The 17294-nt window shown below is 46.3% G+C and overlaps 1 protein-coding gene across 2 annotated transcripts in view; it reads right to left on the bottom strand.

Moving 5' to 3' along the window:
• pstpip1a (proline-serine-threonine phosphatase interacting protein 1a) overlaps positions 1 to 17294 on the bottom strand; it is an 85356-nt gene that overhangs the window by 50509 nt on the left and 17553 nt on the right. For both annotated transcript variants that reach the window (XM_078429887.1, XM_078429888.1), the window contains exons 2-3: positions 2809 to 2909; positions 196 to 270 (exon numbers count right to left, since the gene is read on the bottom strand). In XM_078429887.1, the coding sequence (XP_078286013.1) occupies positions 196 to 270; positions 2809 to 2909 (176 nt within the window). The remainder of the gene's footprint in view (positions 1 to 195; positions 271 to 2808; positions 2910 to 17294) is intronic.

The raw sequence follows: 17294 nt of genomic DNA, 5'->3' as shown, positions 1-17294 counted from the left end.
GAATTCGGTTGTCTGCCTGTTTTTTCTAATAGGCCACAGACTACAACACAGTGAAAGACATTTCTGTTGCGTGCTGATCTAGTGTGCCTGTGACGTTGCTGCAAGATTGTCATTGTACCTATACCTCGCTGTACTTATGCCTTTGACAATAAACTCAACTTGACGCATCAACTCAAGCGGACCCGTTACACTTACTTCAGCTCCATCTGACCCCCGGCCTTGCGCGCAATATTCATTAATTCCTTTCCGTACTTTTCTTCCGCGATTGCCCTGGGCAAAAAGACAGAACATTTGTTTAGTCACATCCATCAACCATCTTCGCAGTGGGCAGGAAAGAACTGCAGAAGCACTGGTTCAAACCAAAGATAGACTGGAATAACTCAGCGGGACAGGCAGCATCTCTGGAGAGAAGGAATGGGTGACGTTTCGGGGCAAAAGCAGGATGGCCAGGGAAAGGGATAGAGTTAGTTAGTGACTGGGGAACACAGATTACGTTGGGGACCAAATCGGTGGTCTCAATCTTCCCAGTATTTGACTGGAGAGAATTTCAAGCTCATTCTCAACTTGAGATGTCAAGCAGAACTGGGCAGAGGAGTCGAGAGGGAGATGGTAGAAGAAGAACAGAGCTGCGGAAATTCCTTTTCACAAAACAAAGGGGGAGGTCGTGAATTCTTTCCACGAAAGACTGGGAAGGGAAAAGGCTTGCACTAAAAGTGGCTTGTAGTTCCATAACCTTCAGAGTTACAGACAGAGAGCTGGGAGGGTGGATTCCGTCAACAGGTTTTCTGTTCCATCAGCATGAACAAAAAGAGACAAATAAACATATTAAAAAGTGCTGGAGTAACTCAGCGGGACAGGCAGCATCCCTGGAGAACATGGATACGTGACGTGTAGGGTGGAACGAACGTCACCTACCCATGTTCTTCAGAGATGCTGCCTAGCCCGCTGAGTTACTCCAGCACTTTGTGTCTTTTTTTTGTTGTCAACCAGCACCTGCAGTTCCCTGTGCCTATAAAAGGACGAATAATCACCAACTGTGTCGATAAAGGTGGGGGAGAAGGACAATAGACAATAGGTGCAGGAGGAGGCCATTCGGCCCTTAAGGAGGAGGCCATTCGGCCCTTTGAGCCAGCACCGCCATTCAATGTGATCATGGCTGATCATTCTCAATCAGTACCCCGTTCCTGCCTTCTCCCCATACCCCCTGACTCCGCTATCCTTAAGAAGGAGAGTTACAGGGCCAATTGTAACTTTGAGAAGATCATTTAATATTCAGGCCGAGAGTTCAACCCAGAGAGTTGTGAATTTGTGGAATTCTCTGCCACAGAGGGCAGTGGAAGCCAAATCACTGGATGGATTTAAGAGAGAGTTAGATAGAGCTCTAGGGGCTAGTGGAATCGAGGGATATGGGGAGAAGGCAGGCACGGGGTATTGATTGGGGACAATCATCCATGATCACAATGAATGGCGCTGGTTCAAAGGGCCGAATGGCCTCCTTCTGCACCTATTTTCTATGTTTCTACGTTTCTAGAACAATGACTGTGATGAGTAAAATATTGGTTGGAAAAGGGCTGCATGGATTCAATATGGCAGCACGTTCAAGGATGAGGAAAGGGAGCCGGCTATATGGGGAGTGTGATTTACACCGATGGAAGTTAAACGGTGTGCCCTTCAAGGACGGAATGGATTCTGGAGATTTGACGAGGAGGTGTGGCGGGGAGTTGGGGAAGTTGTAAGCAAGGCGAACAAGCTGGTCATGACGTCAAACAACAGTGTGGCCACCAAGACAGAAGTTGAGTAAACCTGTGGTTCAGTAGGAACTGCGTGGAGGAAAGAATCGAATGCAGGCAGAGGAGATTGGTTTAACTTGGTATCGTGTTCAGCTTACAATGTCGGAGTGGAACTAGACAAAAGTGCATCATCATACATCATCATATATATACAGCCGGAAACAGGCCTTTTCGGCCCTCCAAGTCCATGCCGCCCAGCGATCCCCGTACATTAACACTATCCTACACCCACTAGGGACAATTTTTACATTTACATTTACCCAGCCAATTAACCTACAAACCTGTACGTCTTTGGAGTGTGGGAGGAAACCGAAGATCTCGGAGAAAACCCACGCAGGTCACGGGGAGAACGTATAAACTCCTTACAGTGCAGCACCCGTAGTCAGGATCGAACCTGAGTCTCCGGCGCTGCATTCGCTGTAAAGCAGCAACTCTACCGCTGCGCCACCATGCCGCCCGTTTGAATAGCGAGAAGTAGATATCTCAGGGTGTTGACCATTGAACCATTGTGGGCTACACATTTCCTTGATTACCCCCTTGTTCACATATCTTCCATTCATTTTTCCTAGTACCATCTTTATTGCTTGATCCCCTCTCCCCTGACTCTCAGTCTGACGAAGAGTCTCAACCCAAAACGTCACCTTAAGTCACGTCAAGTCAAGTTTATTTGTCACATACACATAAATGTGCAGTGAAATGAAAGATTACCCACAGTCCAACAATAAGAGCAATAAAAATAAGCAATGACACACACAAACAAAAAGAAACATCCATCACAGTGAGTCTCCTCCAGTCACCTCCTCACTGTGATGGAAGGCCAGAATGTCTTCCTTTTCCTTTCTTTTTCCTATTCTTTTTCCTCCAGAGATGATCCCTTTCAGAAAAGTAGGACGAACATTTAACCTCAAAGTAGAAATGCATAAATGGGCGTGTTACGAGGAAGTTTTCCCTTCCACGTAAATGGGAACATTTTCATGCGTAAAATAGTTGCCTCAGAAGGAACTCCGTTCAACCTTACCTCAGTTTCAGAAGTTCCTCCATGTCCTTGCATATTTTTCGGCCTTCCCTTAGCCGCTCCAGTAAGACCTCGTGCCCGACATGACTGGTGAACTCTGGACACTGTGAAAAGAACACAAAGACAATGACTTGCTACACGTCCCCTCCACACTTTCTCCAATGTCACTGCCTTCCAAATCTGTACTCAGAACTGTTTTACAATCCAGAAACTCGGTCCATTTCCTCATCATCTCATAGGCCATAGAACAGTGCAGCAGAACCACAAGCCCTTCAGATCACAATGGACATGATGCCAGGTTAAACTAATCTCTGCTTGCATGTGTAAGAAAATAACTGCAGATGCTGGTTGCAAATCAAAGGTATTTATTCACAAAGTGCTGGAGTAACTCAGCGGGTCAGGCAGCATCTCAGGAGAGAAGGAATGGTTGACGTTTCGGGTCGAGACCCTTCTTCAGACCCTTCTTCTGCTTGCATGTGATCCATATCCCTCAAGAGCTTGCGTATCATTGATTAGTTTAGTTTAGAGACCCAGCATGAAAACAGCCTCTTCAGCCCACCAAGTCCACGCCAACCATCAATCATCTGTACTCTGGTTCTATATTATACCACTTTCGCATCCTACAAACTAGGGACAATTTACAGAAGCAAATTAACCTACAAACCAGCAAACACATCTTTGGAATGTGGGAGGAAATTGGAGCACCTAGAGAAAACGCAGTCATAGGGAGAATGTACAACACACAGCGAGCATCCATGGTCGGGATCAAAACCTGGTTCTCTGGTGCTGGGAAGCAGCTGCTCTACCACTGCACCACTCAAATCCGCCTATCTAAAAGCCTCTTAAATGCCACCATTGTATCAGCCTTCCCAGAAATACTTGCTGAGAAGCACAGATAAAAATGATCAGGATGGTTTTCAAAAGTTCAAAGAAGGGTCCCAACCCAAAATGTCACCTATCCATGTTCTCCAGAGATGCTGCCTGACCCTCTAAGTTACTCCAAAACTTGGAGTCTTCTTTTTGTTGTTTGGCATCAGCCAAATGTCAGAGAGTTACACTATTTAGATGGAGGGGAGGTGAGTAGCGGCGATGGACCAGGCAGTGCCCACCATTTTGTGCAGCCTCCTTAGCTCTTGGGCATTCGAGTTACTGAACTAGGCGGTGGTGCTACGAGTCAGTGCGCTTTCTACCGTAAACCCGTGGAAGTTCAATGGAATATTCAACGACGTGCAAAGACATACGGAATCATGGGATATGGGGAGAAAGCAGGAACAGGGTACTGATTCTGGATGATCAGCCACGATCGTATTGAATGGGAGTGCTGGTCAAAGGGCCGAATGGCCTACTCCTGCACCTATTTTCTATGTTTCTGGGTGAAGTACGGAAGATCTCCTGAGGGATAATCTTTGTGCCATTCTGCATGTGCCTTCCACTTCTAGATGGCATCAACACCTCAGCTTGAAAGAGGCCACGTAATAGCTAAGCACTGCAGCTAAATCAGAGACCTTCCTTGTTCCGCATGGTTCAGTTCCACATGGGGTATGTAATCTATCAGATGTAGGAGAAACAGGGAAGTTACATGTCGGACAAGGTCCCCAAACTTCTCCTTTCGCTTCGTCGATTTTGCTCCTTCTCCGAACAGCCAGTGAGAGATGAACAAATTTGACCCCATTACCAGGTACTTCACTTCTGCAACGCATGTATGAAAGATGGACTTTGGAATGAATTTTTTTCTTTATCTCTTTTCCACCTTTTCTGCAATGTAAAACATTAGTGATTTCTAATTTTCCCTCCGTGTGGTCATCGACCAGAAACGATTGTAGTTTGTAGGAAGGAACTACAGATGCTGATACACACCGAAGATAGACACAAAATGCTGGAGTAACTCAGCAGGTCAGGCAGCATCTCCAGAGAGAAGGAATGGGTGACGTTTCGGGTCGAGACCCCTGTTCAGACTGATGTCAGATTCAGATTGTGTAAGAAAATAACTGCAGATGCTGGTACAAATCGAAGGTATTTATTTCACAAAATGCTGGAGTAACTCAGCAGGTCAGGCAACATCTCAAGAGAGAATGAATGGGTCTGAAGAAGGGTCTCGACTCGAAACATCACCCATTCCTTCTCTCCAGAGATGCTGCCTGACCTGCTGAGTTACTCCAGCATTTTGTGAAATAAATCAGATTCAGATTGAATCTGTACTTGAATGTTTCAGTTACTGAGACTGTAACCATTTATTGATAAACCAGTAAAATATTTTGTACATCAATCATCGGAAATGTCTTACAGACCCTAGAAATGTACATACCAACACATTTCAGTCGTATAAAGAGGCCAAATAAGTAAAAAGGAAATGCTAATAAAAATTAATTTTCCACCTTCGATATTAATTTCTCAATTTTTCTTGCACCTGCTGTTTTTACAATCATGGTCATTGCGAGTTTTCTTATCCAAGAGGACAAGGGAGAGGTAGGTACATTTTGGAGTACAGCCCCAGCAGTATTATGTAGAAGAGTACAGAATAAAAACGTTCCCACACACTTTAAAATAAGTGTTCTGGAGGAAGCCGCTGATTGGTGGAAGCGGACTAGAGGAAGCAGCTGATTCGGCGTTGTAATTCTGCTTTTTATTCGTACTTTTAGTTAAGGGTTCGGTGAGTTCAGGGTTCAGGAAGTTAAGGGTTCAGTGAGTTAAGGGTTCAATGCTTTTTAGTAAAGGTACAGTTTAAAGGATTAAGAGGGATTTGATTTAATTTGGGGGTAAGATATGTCAGGTGAGATCGGCCCCGTGGATTGCTCATCCTGCAACATGTGGGAGATCAGGGATATTGTCGGTGTCCCTGATGACTACATGTGCAGGAAGTGTGTCCAGCTGCAGCTCCTGGCAAACCGCATTGAATGGTTGGAGCTGCGGTTGGACTCATTCTGGAGCATCCACGATACTGAGAAGGTCGTGGAGAGCACGTATAGTGAGTTGGCCACACCACAGGTAAAAGATAAGAGGACAGAAAGGAAACGGGTGGCCACTAGCCAGCGTAGCAGTAGGCAGGTAGTGCAGGAGTCCCCTGCGGTCATCTCCCTCCTAAACAGATATGCCATTTTGGATACTGTTGGGGGAGATGGCTCATCAGGGGAAGGCAGCAGCAGCCAAGTTCATGGCACCGTGGGTGGCTCTGCGGCAAAAGAGGGGAGGAAAAAGAGTGGAAGGGCTATAGTGATAGGGGATTCAATTGTAAGGGGAATAGACAGGCGTTTCTGCGGCCGCAAACGAGACTCCAGGATGGTATGTTGCCTCCCTGGTGCAAGGGTCAGGGATATCTCTGAGCGGCTGCAGGACATTCTGAAGGGGGAGGGTGAGCAGCCAGTTGTAGTGATGCACGTTGGCACCAACGATTTAGGTAAAAAACGGGATGAGGTCCTACAAGGTGAATTTAGAGAGGTAGGAGATAAACTAAAAAGTAGGACCTCAAAGTTAATCTCTGGATTACTACCAGTGCCACGTGCTAGTCAGAGTAGGAATAGGAGGATATTTCAGGGCCAGATAGGCTGCATCCCAGAGTGCTTAAGGAAGTAGCCTCAGAAATAGTGGATGCATTAGTGATAATTTTTCAAAACTCTTTAGATTCTGGAGTAGTTCCTGAGGACTGGAGGGTAGCTAATGTAATCCCACTTTTTAAAAAGGGAGGGAGAGAGAAAACGGGGAATTATAGACCAGTTAGCCTAACATCAGTAGTGGGGAAAATGCTAGAGTCAGTTATTAAAGATAGCATTACATTTGGAAAGTGGTGAAATCATCAGACAAAGTCAGCATGGATTTACCAAAGGCAAATCATGTCTGACGAATCTTATAGAATTTTTCGAGGATGTAACTAGTAGTGGATAGGGAGAACCAGTCGATGTGTTATATCTGGACTTTCAGAAGGCCTTTGACAAGGTCCCACATAGGAGATTGGTGTACAAACTTAAAGCACACGGTATTGAGGGTTCAGTGTTGAGGTGGATAGAAAATTGGTTGGCGGACAGGAAGCAAAGAGTAGGAATAAACGGGTCCTTTTCGGAATGGCAGGCAGTGACTAGTGGGGTACCGCAAGGCTCAGTGCTGGGACCCCAGTTATTTACAGTGTATATTAATGATTTGGACGAGGGAATTGAATGCAACATCTCTAAGTTTGCGGATGACACGAAGCTGGGTGGCAGTGTTAGCTGCGAGGAGGATGCTAGGAGGCTGCAGAGTGACTTGGATAGATTAGGCGAGTGGGCAAATGCATGGCAGATGCAATATAATGTGGATAAATGTGAGGTTATCCACTTTGACGGCAAGAACAGGAAAGCAGAGTTTTACCTGAATGGTGACCGATTGGGAGAAGGGGAGATGCAACGTGACCTGGGTGTCATGGTGCACCAGTCATTGAAAGCAAGCATGCAGGTGCAGCAGGCAGTGAAGAAAGCGAATGGTATGTTGGCATTCATAGCAAGAGGATTTGAGTTTAGGAGCAGGGAGGTTCTGCTGCAGTTGTACAGGGCCTTGGTGAGACCGCACCTGGAGTATTGTGTGCAGTTTTGGTCTCCTAACCTGATGAGGGTGGATCTTATTGAAACATATAAGATAATTAGGGGATTGGACACATTAGAGGCAGGAAACATGTTCCCAATGTTGGGGGAGTCCAGAACAAGGGGCCACAGTTTAAGAATAAGGGGTAGGCCATTTAGAACGGAGATGAGGAAGAACTTTTTCAGTCAGAGAGTGGTGAAGGTGTGGAATTCTCTGCCTCAGAAGGCAGTGGAGGCCAGTTCGTTGGATGCTTTCAAGAGAGAGCTGGATAGAGCTCTTAAGGATAGCGGAGTGAGGGGGTATGGGGAGAAGGCAGGAACGGGGTACTGATTGAGAGTGATCAGCCATGATCGCATTGAATGGCGGTGCTGGCTCGAAGGGCTGAATGGCCTACTCCTGCACCTATTGTTTATTGTCTATTGTCTATTGTCTATTGTCTATTGAAAGACGTTCTTGCCTTAGAGGGAGTACAGAGAAGGTTCACCAGATTGATCCCTGGGATGGCGGGACTTACATATGAGGAAAGACTAGATAGACTGGGCTTGTACTCGCTGGAATTTAGAAGACTGAGGGGGGATCTTATAGAAACATATAAAATTCTTAAGGGGTTGGAGAGGCTAGATGCGGGAAGATTGTTCCCGATGTTGGGGAAGTCCAGAACCAGGGGTCACAGCTTAAGGATAAGGGGGAAGTCTTTTAGGACCGAGATGAGAAAACATTTCTTCACACAGAGAGTGGTGAGTCTGTGGAATTCTCTGCCACAGAAGGTAGTTGAGCCAGTTCATTGGCTATATTTAAGAGGGAGTTAGATGTGGCCCTTTTTGCTAAAGGGATCAGGGGGTATGGAGAGAAGGCAGGTACAGGCTACTGAGCTGAATGATCAGCCATGATCATATTGAATGGCGGTGCAGGCTCGAAGGGCCGAATGGCCTACTCCTGCAGTGTCCAACTGTTTCTTAAATGATGGGGATAGTCCCAGCCTTAACTACCTCCTCTGGCAGCTTGTTCCATACACCCACCATTCTCGGTGTGAAACAGTTACCCCTTGGCTTCCTATTAAATCTTTTCCCCTTCACCTTGAACCTATGTCCTCTGGTCCTCTAGATTTCCCTACTGTCTGGGCGGCTACCATTGGTGGAGTGGGAGCACGTGGCCGCTGGCTGGGTGTGGCCATGTGGGGCGTGTGGCCGTGAAGGCACCTTTTGTCCCTTATTTGGGAGTGAGGAAGTTGGCAACCCTACATTCAACTCAGTACCCCTTCACCCCTGCTCACCGTTCACCCCTTACCTCATCATGAACCCATCTGCCCATGCCTTAAAAATACTCAATGACTCCACTTCCACCATCCATTGAGAGAGTTCCAAAAACTCAGAAAAGACATGAGATTCATCTCTCTTCCATGGCCATCTCTTTCGTTTTTAACAAATTTGAGGAAGGACATTCTTACTATTGAGGGAGTGCAGCGTAGGTTCACGAGGTTAATTCCCGGAATGGCGGAACTGTTGTACGTTGAAAGACTGGAGTGACTGGGCTTGTATACTCTGGAATTTAGAAGGATGATGGGATCTTATTGAAATATATAAGATTATTAAGGGATTGGACACGCTAAAGGCAGGAAACATGTTCCCGATGTTGGGGGAGTCCCGGACCAGGGGCCACAGTTTAAGAATAAGGGGTAGGCCATTTAGAACAAAAATGAGGAAAACTTTTTCACTCAGAGAGTTGTGAAGCTGTGGAATTCTCTGCCTCAGACGTCAGTGGAGGCCAATTCCCTGGATGCTTTCAAAAGAGAGTTAGATAGAACTCTTAATGATAGCGGAGTCAAGTGATATGGGGAGAAGGCAGGAACAGGGTACTGATTGTGGATGATCAGCCATGATCAAGGTGAATGGCGGTGCTGGCTCGAAGGGCCGAATGGCCTACTCCTGCACCTATTGTCTAAATTACACCCATTTGTAGATTATTGTTTACAAGGAGAAAAGTTCTCTCCAATTCTATCAGTAAAGACCCCTCAATGGGTCTAGTCAAGTCAAGTTTATTTGTCACACACACATAAATGTGCAGTGAAATGAAAGATTACCCACAGTCCAACAACCAGAGCAATAAAAATAAGCAATACCACACACAAACAAACAAAAAGAAACATCCATCACAGTAGGTCTAATGATCAATTCCACATTTTCCTTGAATTTCGTCCCCTTTGATCTCTCGTTTTCACGCCTTACCCTTCCACATCTGTGTCTCCCTCTCCCCCGACTCTCAGTCTGACCCGAAACGTCACCCATCTCTCCAGAGATGCTGCCTGTCCCGCTGAGTTACTCCAGCATTTTGTGTCTATCTTCGGTGTAAACCAGCATCTGCAGTTCCCTCCTACGCCCTTCTAAATACATTGTCTCGTCCCACTCTTTGAAATACTACGTAGACAAGCCTAGCCTATATAACCTTTCCTCCCTGCCAGTCTTTGCTTGGTGCTTGCAAGTGGCTCCCTCCTAAACCGATCTCCCGGTGGCCGAGCACTTCAACTCCCCCTCCCATTCCCAGTCTGACCTTTCTGTCATGGGCCTCCTCCAGTGCCATAGTGAGGCCCACTGGAAATTGGAGGAACAGCATCTCATATTTCGCCTGGGCAGTTTGCAGCCCAGTGGTATGAACATCGACTTCTCCAACTTTAGATAGTTCCTCTGTCCCTCCCTTCCCCTCCTCCTTCCCAGATCTCCCTCTATCTTCCTGTCTCCACCTATATCCTTCCTTTGTCCCGCCTCCCTGACATCAGTCTGAAGAAGGGTCTCGACCCGAAACGTCACCCATTCCTTCTCTCCCGAGATGCTGCCTGACCTGCTGAGTTACTTCAGCATTTTGTGAATAAATCGATTTGTAGCAGCATCTGCAGTTATTTTCTTATGCTCCCTCCTAGGTTAGGGATGGGTCATGACTTGTCCACTGTTATTGGCAGGGGTTTATAGAGGCTGGGATCAGAGTTGCTGCTTGTGGCCACTCTGCGCAGCAGCAGCAGCAGCAGCAGCAGCAGCGGCGGCAGCGGCGGCGGCGGCGGCGGCGGCGGCGGCGGCAGCGGCAGCAGCAGCAGCAGCAGCAGCAGCAGCAATCAGCAGTAGCAGCAATCAGCAGTAGCAGCAGCAGCAGCAATCAGCAGTAGCAGCAGCAGCAAGCAGCAGCAGCAGCAGTAGCAAGCAGCACCAAGCTGTGTTGCTTGGGAAGTAGTGTGTGGGGATAGTAAGGAGTAAGACCTGTGTGATCTCCCGGACTAGTTTCGATCGCCTAGCTTGGGGTCGGAGAGGAATTTCCCGGATTTTTTCCCAAATTGGCCTGGGTTTTTTATCCGGTTTTTCGCCTCTCCCAGGAGATCACTCAGTTCTTTTGGGTGGGCGGTTGGAGCGGTTGGAGTAGCGGCCGGGCGGTAGGTTTAGTAACCGAGCGCGGGGCTTTGTTTGGAGAGTATGACTGCCAGGGCAGTTTTTTGTTCTGGGTGTCAGATGTGGGGAATCTGGGAGTCTGATAGTCTTCCAGACATCCACATCTGCGCCAGGTGTGACGAGATGGGGCTCCTAAGGGACCGTATTAGGAACCTGGAGCGGCAGATTGATGACCTCCGTCTGATCAGGGAGAGTGAGGAGGTTATAGATAGGAGTTACAGGGAGGTGGTCACTCCTAGACCACGGGAGGTAGACAAGTGGGTCACTGTTAGGGGGGGCAAGGAACAGAGGCAGGGACTAGGGAGTACCCCGGTGGCTGTACCCCTTGGAAATAAGTACTCCTGTTTAAGTACTGTTGGGGGGGACAGCCTACCTGGGGGCAACGACGGTGCCCGGGCCTCTGGCAAGGAGTCCGGCCCTGTTGCTCAGAAGGGTAGGGAAAGGAAGAGGAGAGCAGTAGTAATAGGGGACTCTATAGTGAGGGGGTCAGATAGGCGTTTCTGTGGACGCAGTCGGGAGACCCGGATGGTGGTTTGCCTCCCTGGTGCCGGTGTCCGGGATGTGTCTGAGCGTGTCCAGGATATCCTGAAAGGGGAGGGAGAGGAGCCAGAGGTCGTGGTACATATAGGTACCAACAATATAGGTAGGATAAGGGAAGAGGTCCTGAAAGGAGAATTCAGGGGGCTAGGAAGAGAGTTAAAAAAAAGGACTTCCAAAGTAATAATCTCAGGCTTACTGTCTGTGCCACGCGACAGTGAGAATAGGAATGGAGTGAGGTGGAGGATAAATACGTGGCTGAGGAACTGGTGCAGGGAGCAGGGTTTCAAGTTTCTGGATCATTGGGACCTCTTCTGGGGGAAGTATGACCTGTACAAAAAGGACGGGTTGCATCTGAACCCAAGGGGAACCAATATCCTGGCGGGGAGATTTGCTAAAATAACTGCGGAGACTTTAAACTAGTACGGTTGGGGGGAGGGTCTCAAACACAGATAGCTAATAGGCAGTGTGTGAGGCAGGAGGCAGAAAAGGGAAACACTCAGACCCAATATGTAGGAGAGAAAGAAGGGAAAAGAAATAAACTGAGAATAAGAAATGATGGGTCCCTTAAATGTGTATATTTTAATGCTAGGAGCATTGTAAGAAAGGTGGATGAGCTTAGAGCCTGGATTGACATCTGGAAGTATGATGTTGTGGCGATCAGTGAAACATGGTTGCAGGAGGGTTGCGATTGGCAATTAAATATTCCAGGATTTCATTGTTTCAGATGTGATAGAATCGGAGGGGCAAGAGGTGGGGGTGTTGCATTGCTTGTCAGGGAGGATATCACAGCAGTGCTTTGGCAGGACAGACTAGAAGGCTCGATTAAGGAGGCTGTTTGGGTGGAACTCAGAAATGAGAAAGGTTTAGCAACACTTATAGGGGTGTATTATAGACCGCCAAATAGGGAATGAGAATTGGAAGAGCAAATATGTAAGGAGATAGCAGATATTAGTAGTAAGCACAGAGTGGTGATTGTGGGTGATTTCAATTTTCCGTATATAGACTGGGAATCACATTCTGTTAAAGGGCTGGATGGTTTGGAGTTTGTAAAATGTGTGCAGGATAGTTTTTTGCAGCAATACGTAGAGGTGCCTACCAGAGAAGGGGCGGTGTTGGACCTCCTGTTAGGAAATGAGATGGGTCAGGTGACGGAGGTATGTGTTGAGGAGCACTTTGGGTCTAGTGATCATAATGCCATTAGTTTCAATATCATTATGGAGAAGGTCAAATCTGGACCAAGGGTTGAGATTTTGGATTGGAGAAAGGCTAATTTTGAGGAGATGAGAAAGGATTTAAAAGGAGTGAAATGGAAATTGTTGTTTTATGAAAAGGATATAATAGAGAAATGGAGGATATTTAAAGGTGAAATTTTGAGAGTACAGAGTCTTTATGTCCCTGTTCGGTGGAAAGGAAAGAATAATAATTTGAAAGAGCCGTGGTTTTCCAGAGAAATTGGACACTTGGTTCGGAAAAAGAGGGAGATATACAATAAATATAAGCGGCAGGGAGTAAATGAGGTTCTTGAGGAATATAAAGAAGGTAAAAGGAATCTTAAAAAGGAAATCAGAAAAGCGAAAAAAAGATATGAGGCTGCTTTGGCAAGTAATGTAAAAGTAAACCCCAAGGGGTTCTACAGATATGTCAATAGCAAAAGGATAGTGAGGGATAAAATTGGTCCATTAGAGAGTCAGAGTGGACAGCTATGTGCTGAGCCGGAAGAAATGGGGGAGATATTAAACAATTTCTTTTCTTCGGTATTTACCGAGGAGAAGGATATTGAATTATGTGAGGTAAGCGAAACAAGTAGAGTAGTGATGGAAATTAGGAGGATTAAAGAAGAGGAGGTACGGACACTTTTGAAGAATATAAAAGTGGATAAGTCTCCAGGTCCTGATAGGATATTCCCTAGGACATTGAGGGAAGTTAGTGCAGAAATAGCAGGGGCTATGACGGAAATATTTCAAACGTCATTAGAAACAGGGATGGTGCCGGAAGATTGGCGCATTGCGCATGTTGTGCCTTTGTTTAAAAAAGGTTCTAAAAGTAAACCTAGCAATTATAGACCTATTAGTTTGACGTCTGTGGTGGGAAAATTAATGGAAAAGATACTTTGGGACAATATATATAATTATTTGGATAATCAAGGCCTGATTAGAAACAGTCAACATGGATTTGTGCCTGGAAGGTCATGTTTGACTAATCTTCTTGAATTTTTTGAAGAGGTTACCAGGGTAATTGATAAGGGCAAGGCTGTGGATGTTGTCTATATGGACTTCAGTAAGGCATTTGACAAGGTTCCACATGGAAGGTTGATTAAGAAGGTTAAATCGTTGGGTATTAATAGTGAGGTTGCAAGATGGATTCAACAATGGCTGAATGGGAGATACCAGAGGGTAACGGTTGACAATTGTATGTCAGGTTGGAGGCCAGTGTCTAGTGGAGTGCCCCAAGGATCTGTGTTGGGTCCACTGTTGTTTGTCATTTACATTAATGATCTGGATGATGGTGTGGCAAATTGGATTAGTAAATATGCAGATGATACTAAGATAGGTGGAGTAGTTGATAGTGAGGTAGATTTTCAAAGTCTACAGAGAGACTTGGGCCTTTTGGAAGGGTGGGCTGAAAGATGGCAGATGGAGTTTAATGCTGATAAGTGTGAGGTGCTGCATTTTGGTAGGACAAATCAAAATAGGACGTACAGGGTAAATGGTAGGGAATTGAGGAATGCAGTGGAACAGAGGGATCTGGGAATAACTGTGCATTGTTCCCTGAAGGTGGAATCTCATGTGGATAGGGTGGTGAAGAAGGCGTTTGGTATGCTTGCCTTTATAAATCAGAGCATCGAGTATAGAAGTTGGGATGTAATGTTGAAATTGTACAGGGCATTGGTGAGGCCGAATCTGGAGTATGGTGTGCAGTTCTGGTCGCCAAATTATAGGAAGGATGTCGACAAAATGGAGAGGGTACAGAGGAGATTTACTAGAATGTTGCCTGGGTTTCAGCACTTAGGCTACAGAGAGAGGTTGAACAGGTTGGGTCTTTATTCTTTGGAGCGTAGAAGGTTGAGGGGGGACTTGATAGAGGTTTTTAAAATTTTGAGAGGGACGGACAGAGTTGACGTGGGTAGGCTTTTCCCTTTGAGAGTGGGGAAGATTCCAACAAGGGGACATAGCTTCAGAATTGAGGGACAAAGGTTTAGGGGTAACATGAGGGGGAACTTCTTTACTCAGAGGGTTGTGGCTGTATGGAATGGGCTTCCGGTGGAAGTGGTGGAGGCTGGCTCGATTTTATTATTTAAGAGTAAATTGGATAGGTATATGGATAGGAGGGGATTGGAGGGTTATGGTCTGAGTGCAGGTAGATGAGACTAGGTCAGGGAGAATGGTCGGCGTGGACTGGTAGGGCCGGATAGGCCTGTTTCCATGCTGTAGTTGTTATATTGTTATATTGTTATAGTTCAGTGGCACTTGAAGCATTCATCCGACCACTAAACCGTTGGGGCCAACCTCAGGCTCAGAAAGCAGAAACTGTTTGAGATGAGTGTAAAAGGGAAATCCTGGCCTTCTTGCCAGACGTGGAGATCCAAACAAATAACATGCCAAGTATGGATGTAAAGTGTTCTCCAATTTAGTTTAAAAAGCTGTACAGAAACTCGAGATGTCATAGGGCCGGCTCTGAGTCATCGGTATTAATTTCTCCATTTTTCTTGTGTTCTGTGCTTTTTGCAGTAGTGCCCTTGCGAGTTTTATTTCATATCCAAGTGTAGAAACAAGGAACCGCAGATGCTGGTTTACCAAGGAAAGAAACGCAAAGTGCTGGAGTGACTCAGCTAGTCAGGCAGCGTCGCTGGAGAACATGGATAGGTGACGTTTCAGGTCGTGACCCGTATAGCTTTCTTTCCCCCTCCCCCCCCCCCCCACCCCCACAACTCCAATCAGTCTGAAGAAGGGTCCCTACCTGAAACGTCGCCAATCCATGCACCTTTTTGACAGCACACAAAAAATACTGGTAGTTTAGTTTAGTTTAGAGATACAGCGTGGAAACAGGCCCCTTCGGCCCACCGAGTCTGTGCCGACCAACGATTGGTACACTAGTTCTATCCTACACAGTAGGGACAATTTATAGAAGCCAATTAACCTACAACCTGCATGTCTTTGGGGTGTGGGTAGAAATCAGAGAAACCCCACACAGTCACAGGGAGAACGTAAAAACGCCGTACAGTTCGTATCCGTAGTCAGGACCGAACCCGGGTCTCTGGCGCGGTAAGGCAGCAACTCTACTGCTGTGCCACCCCTAGTGAATTAGTGGGAAGCAGAACTATTATTTATTCAATGGTGAGAAACTAGAGATTGCAGGATCACAGGGGGACATTGGTGTTCTGATTCATGAAACACAAAGTCAAGTACTATCAGTAAAGGTTTTGTTGGCCCTTTATTCAAGGCCATTGGAGGACAAGTTTAGTTTAGTTTAGTTTAGAGATACAGCACGTAAACAATCTCTTTGGCCCACCGAGTCCACACTGATCAGTGATCCCCGTACACTAGCACGATCCTACACACACTAGGGACAATTTTACAATTTTTACCGAAGCCAATTAACCTACAAACCTGTACGCCTTTGGAATGTTTTTGGAGAAAACCGGAGCTCCCGGAGAAAACCCACACGGTCACGGGGAGAACGTACAAACTCCTTACAGATAACTCCCATGGTCAGGATCGAACCTGGGTCTCTTGCACTGTAAGGCAGCAACTTTATCGCTGCCCCACCGTGACGCCCAGGCTGTGCCAACAAGGATATGGAGGTTTTCCTGCTTGTTGCACTGGGCTTTACTGTGGCTGAAGTATTGAGGAGTTTCGATCTCTCAAGAAGGACGGACTAACTTCTTTCACAGCTGGCTCTCAGTCACGATATACCCGAGACATGGAGGTGGCACAGGAAGGAAAGGTCGAATAAGATCGTCTCATACCTGGTGGAGATTTGAAGACTTTCCTTGGCACCTTTCTCATTAAACCTCTCACATGAGGTTTGGAGAGAGGATTACAAGAGCCTGTAGAAGTTTAGAGATACAACATGGAAACAGGTCCTTCGGTCCAGGCCAACCATCAATCACCTGTTTACATTAGTTCTCTATATTATCACACTTTCGCATCCACTCCCTACACCCTGAAGGCAATTTACAGAGGCCAATTCACCTACAAACCCTCACGTTTCTGGGATGTGGGAGGAGATCAAACCACCTCAGAAGGAAATCCATGCGGTCACGGGGAGAACAGGCAAACTCCACACAGACAGCACCCGAGGTCAGGATCGAACCTCTGGGTCTCTGGCGCTGTAAGGCAGCATCTCTACCGATTGTTTAGCTCAGTGAAAGTTATACCTTCAAGAATGACATCGAGAGACGTACAGGTTCCAAAGACGTACAGGTTTGTAGGTTAATTGGCTTGGTATAAATGTAAACTGTAAAATTGTCACAAATGTGTGTAGGGTAGAGTTTGTGTGAGAGGATGAATGGTTGATGCGGACTCGGTGGGCCAATGGGCCTGTTTGTGCGCTCTATCTCTAAACTAAAAAAAACTAAACTCAAGATATTTTTTTAAGACAGTATAATAACGAAGGGATGAAAGGAAAATTATCAGAAAGGTGAAGAAAGCACAACTAATACCTTGAGTGACAGAGCAGTCAAGAAAGGGCCTCAGTTCAGTTTATTGTCACGTGTACCGAGGTACAGTGAAAAGTTTCTGTTGCATGCTAAGCAGTCAGCAGAAAGACAAAATGTGATTGCAATCGAGCCATTTACAGTGTATAGATGCATGATAAGGGAATAGCGTTTAGTGCAAGGTAAAGCCAGCAAAGTCCGATCAAGGATAGTCCGAGGGTCACCAATGAGGTAGATAGTAGTTCAGGACTGCTCTCTGGTTGTGGTGGGATGATTCAGTTACCTGATGAAGGCTGGGGAAAAAGCTGTCCCTG

Source organism: Rhinoraja longicauda, chromosome 38, assembly GCF_053455715.1.
Source record: "Rhinoraja longicauda isolate Sanriku21f chromosome 38, sRhiLon1.1, whole genome shotgun sequence".
NCBI classification, from domain to species: Eukaryota; Metazoa; Chordata; class Chondrichthyes; order Rajiformes; family Arhynchobatidae; genus Rhinoraja; species Rhinoraja longicauda.
The sequence above is the reverse complement of the archived record's forward strand: the minus strand, read 5'-3'. Positions and strand labels throughout refer to the sequence as shown.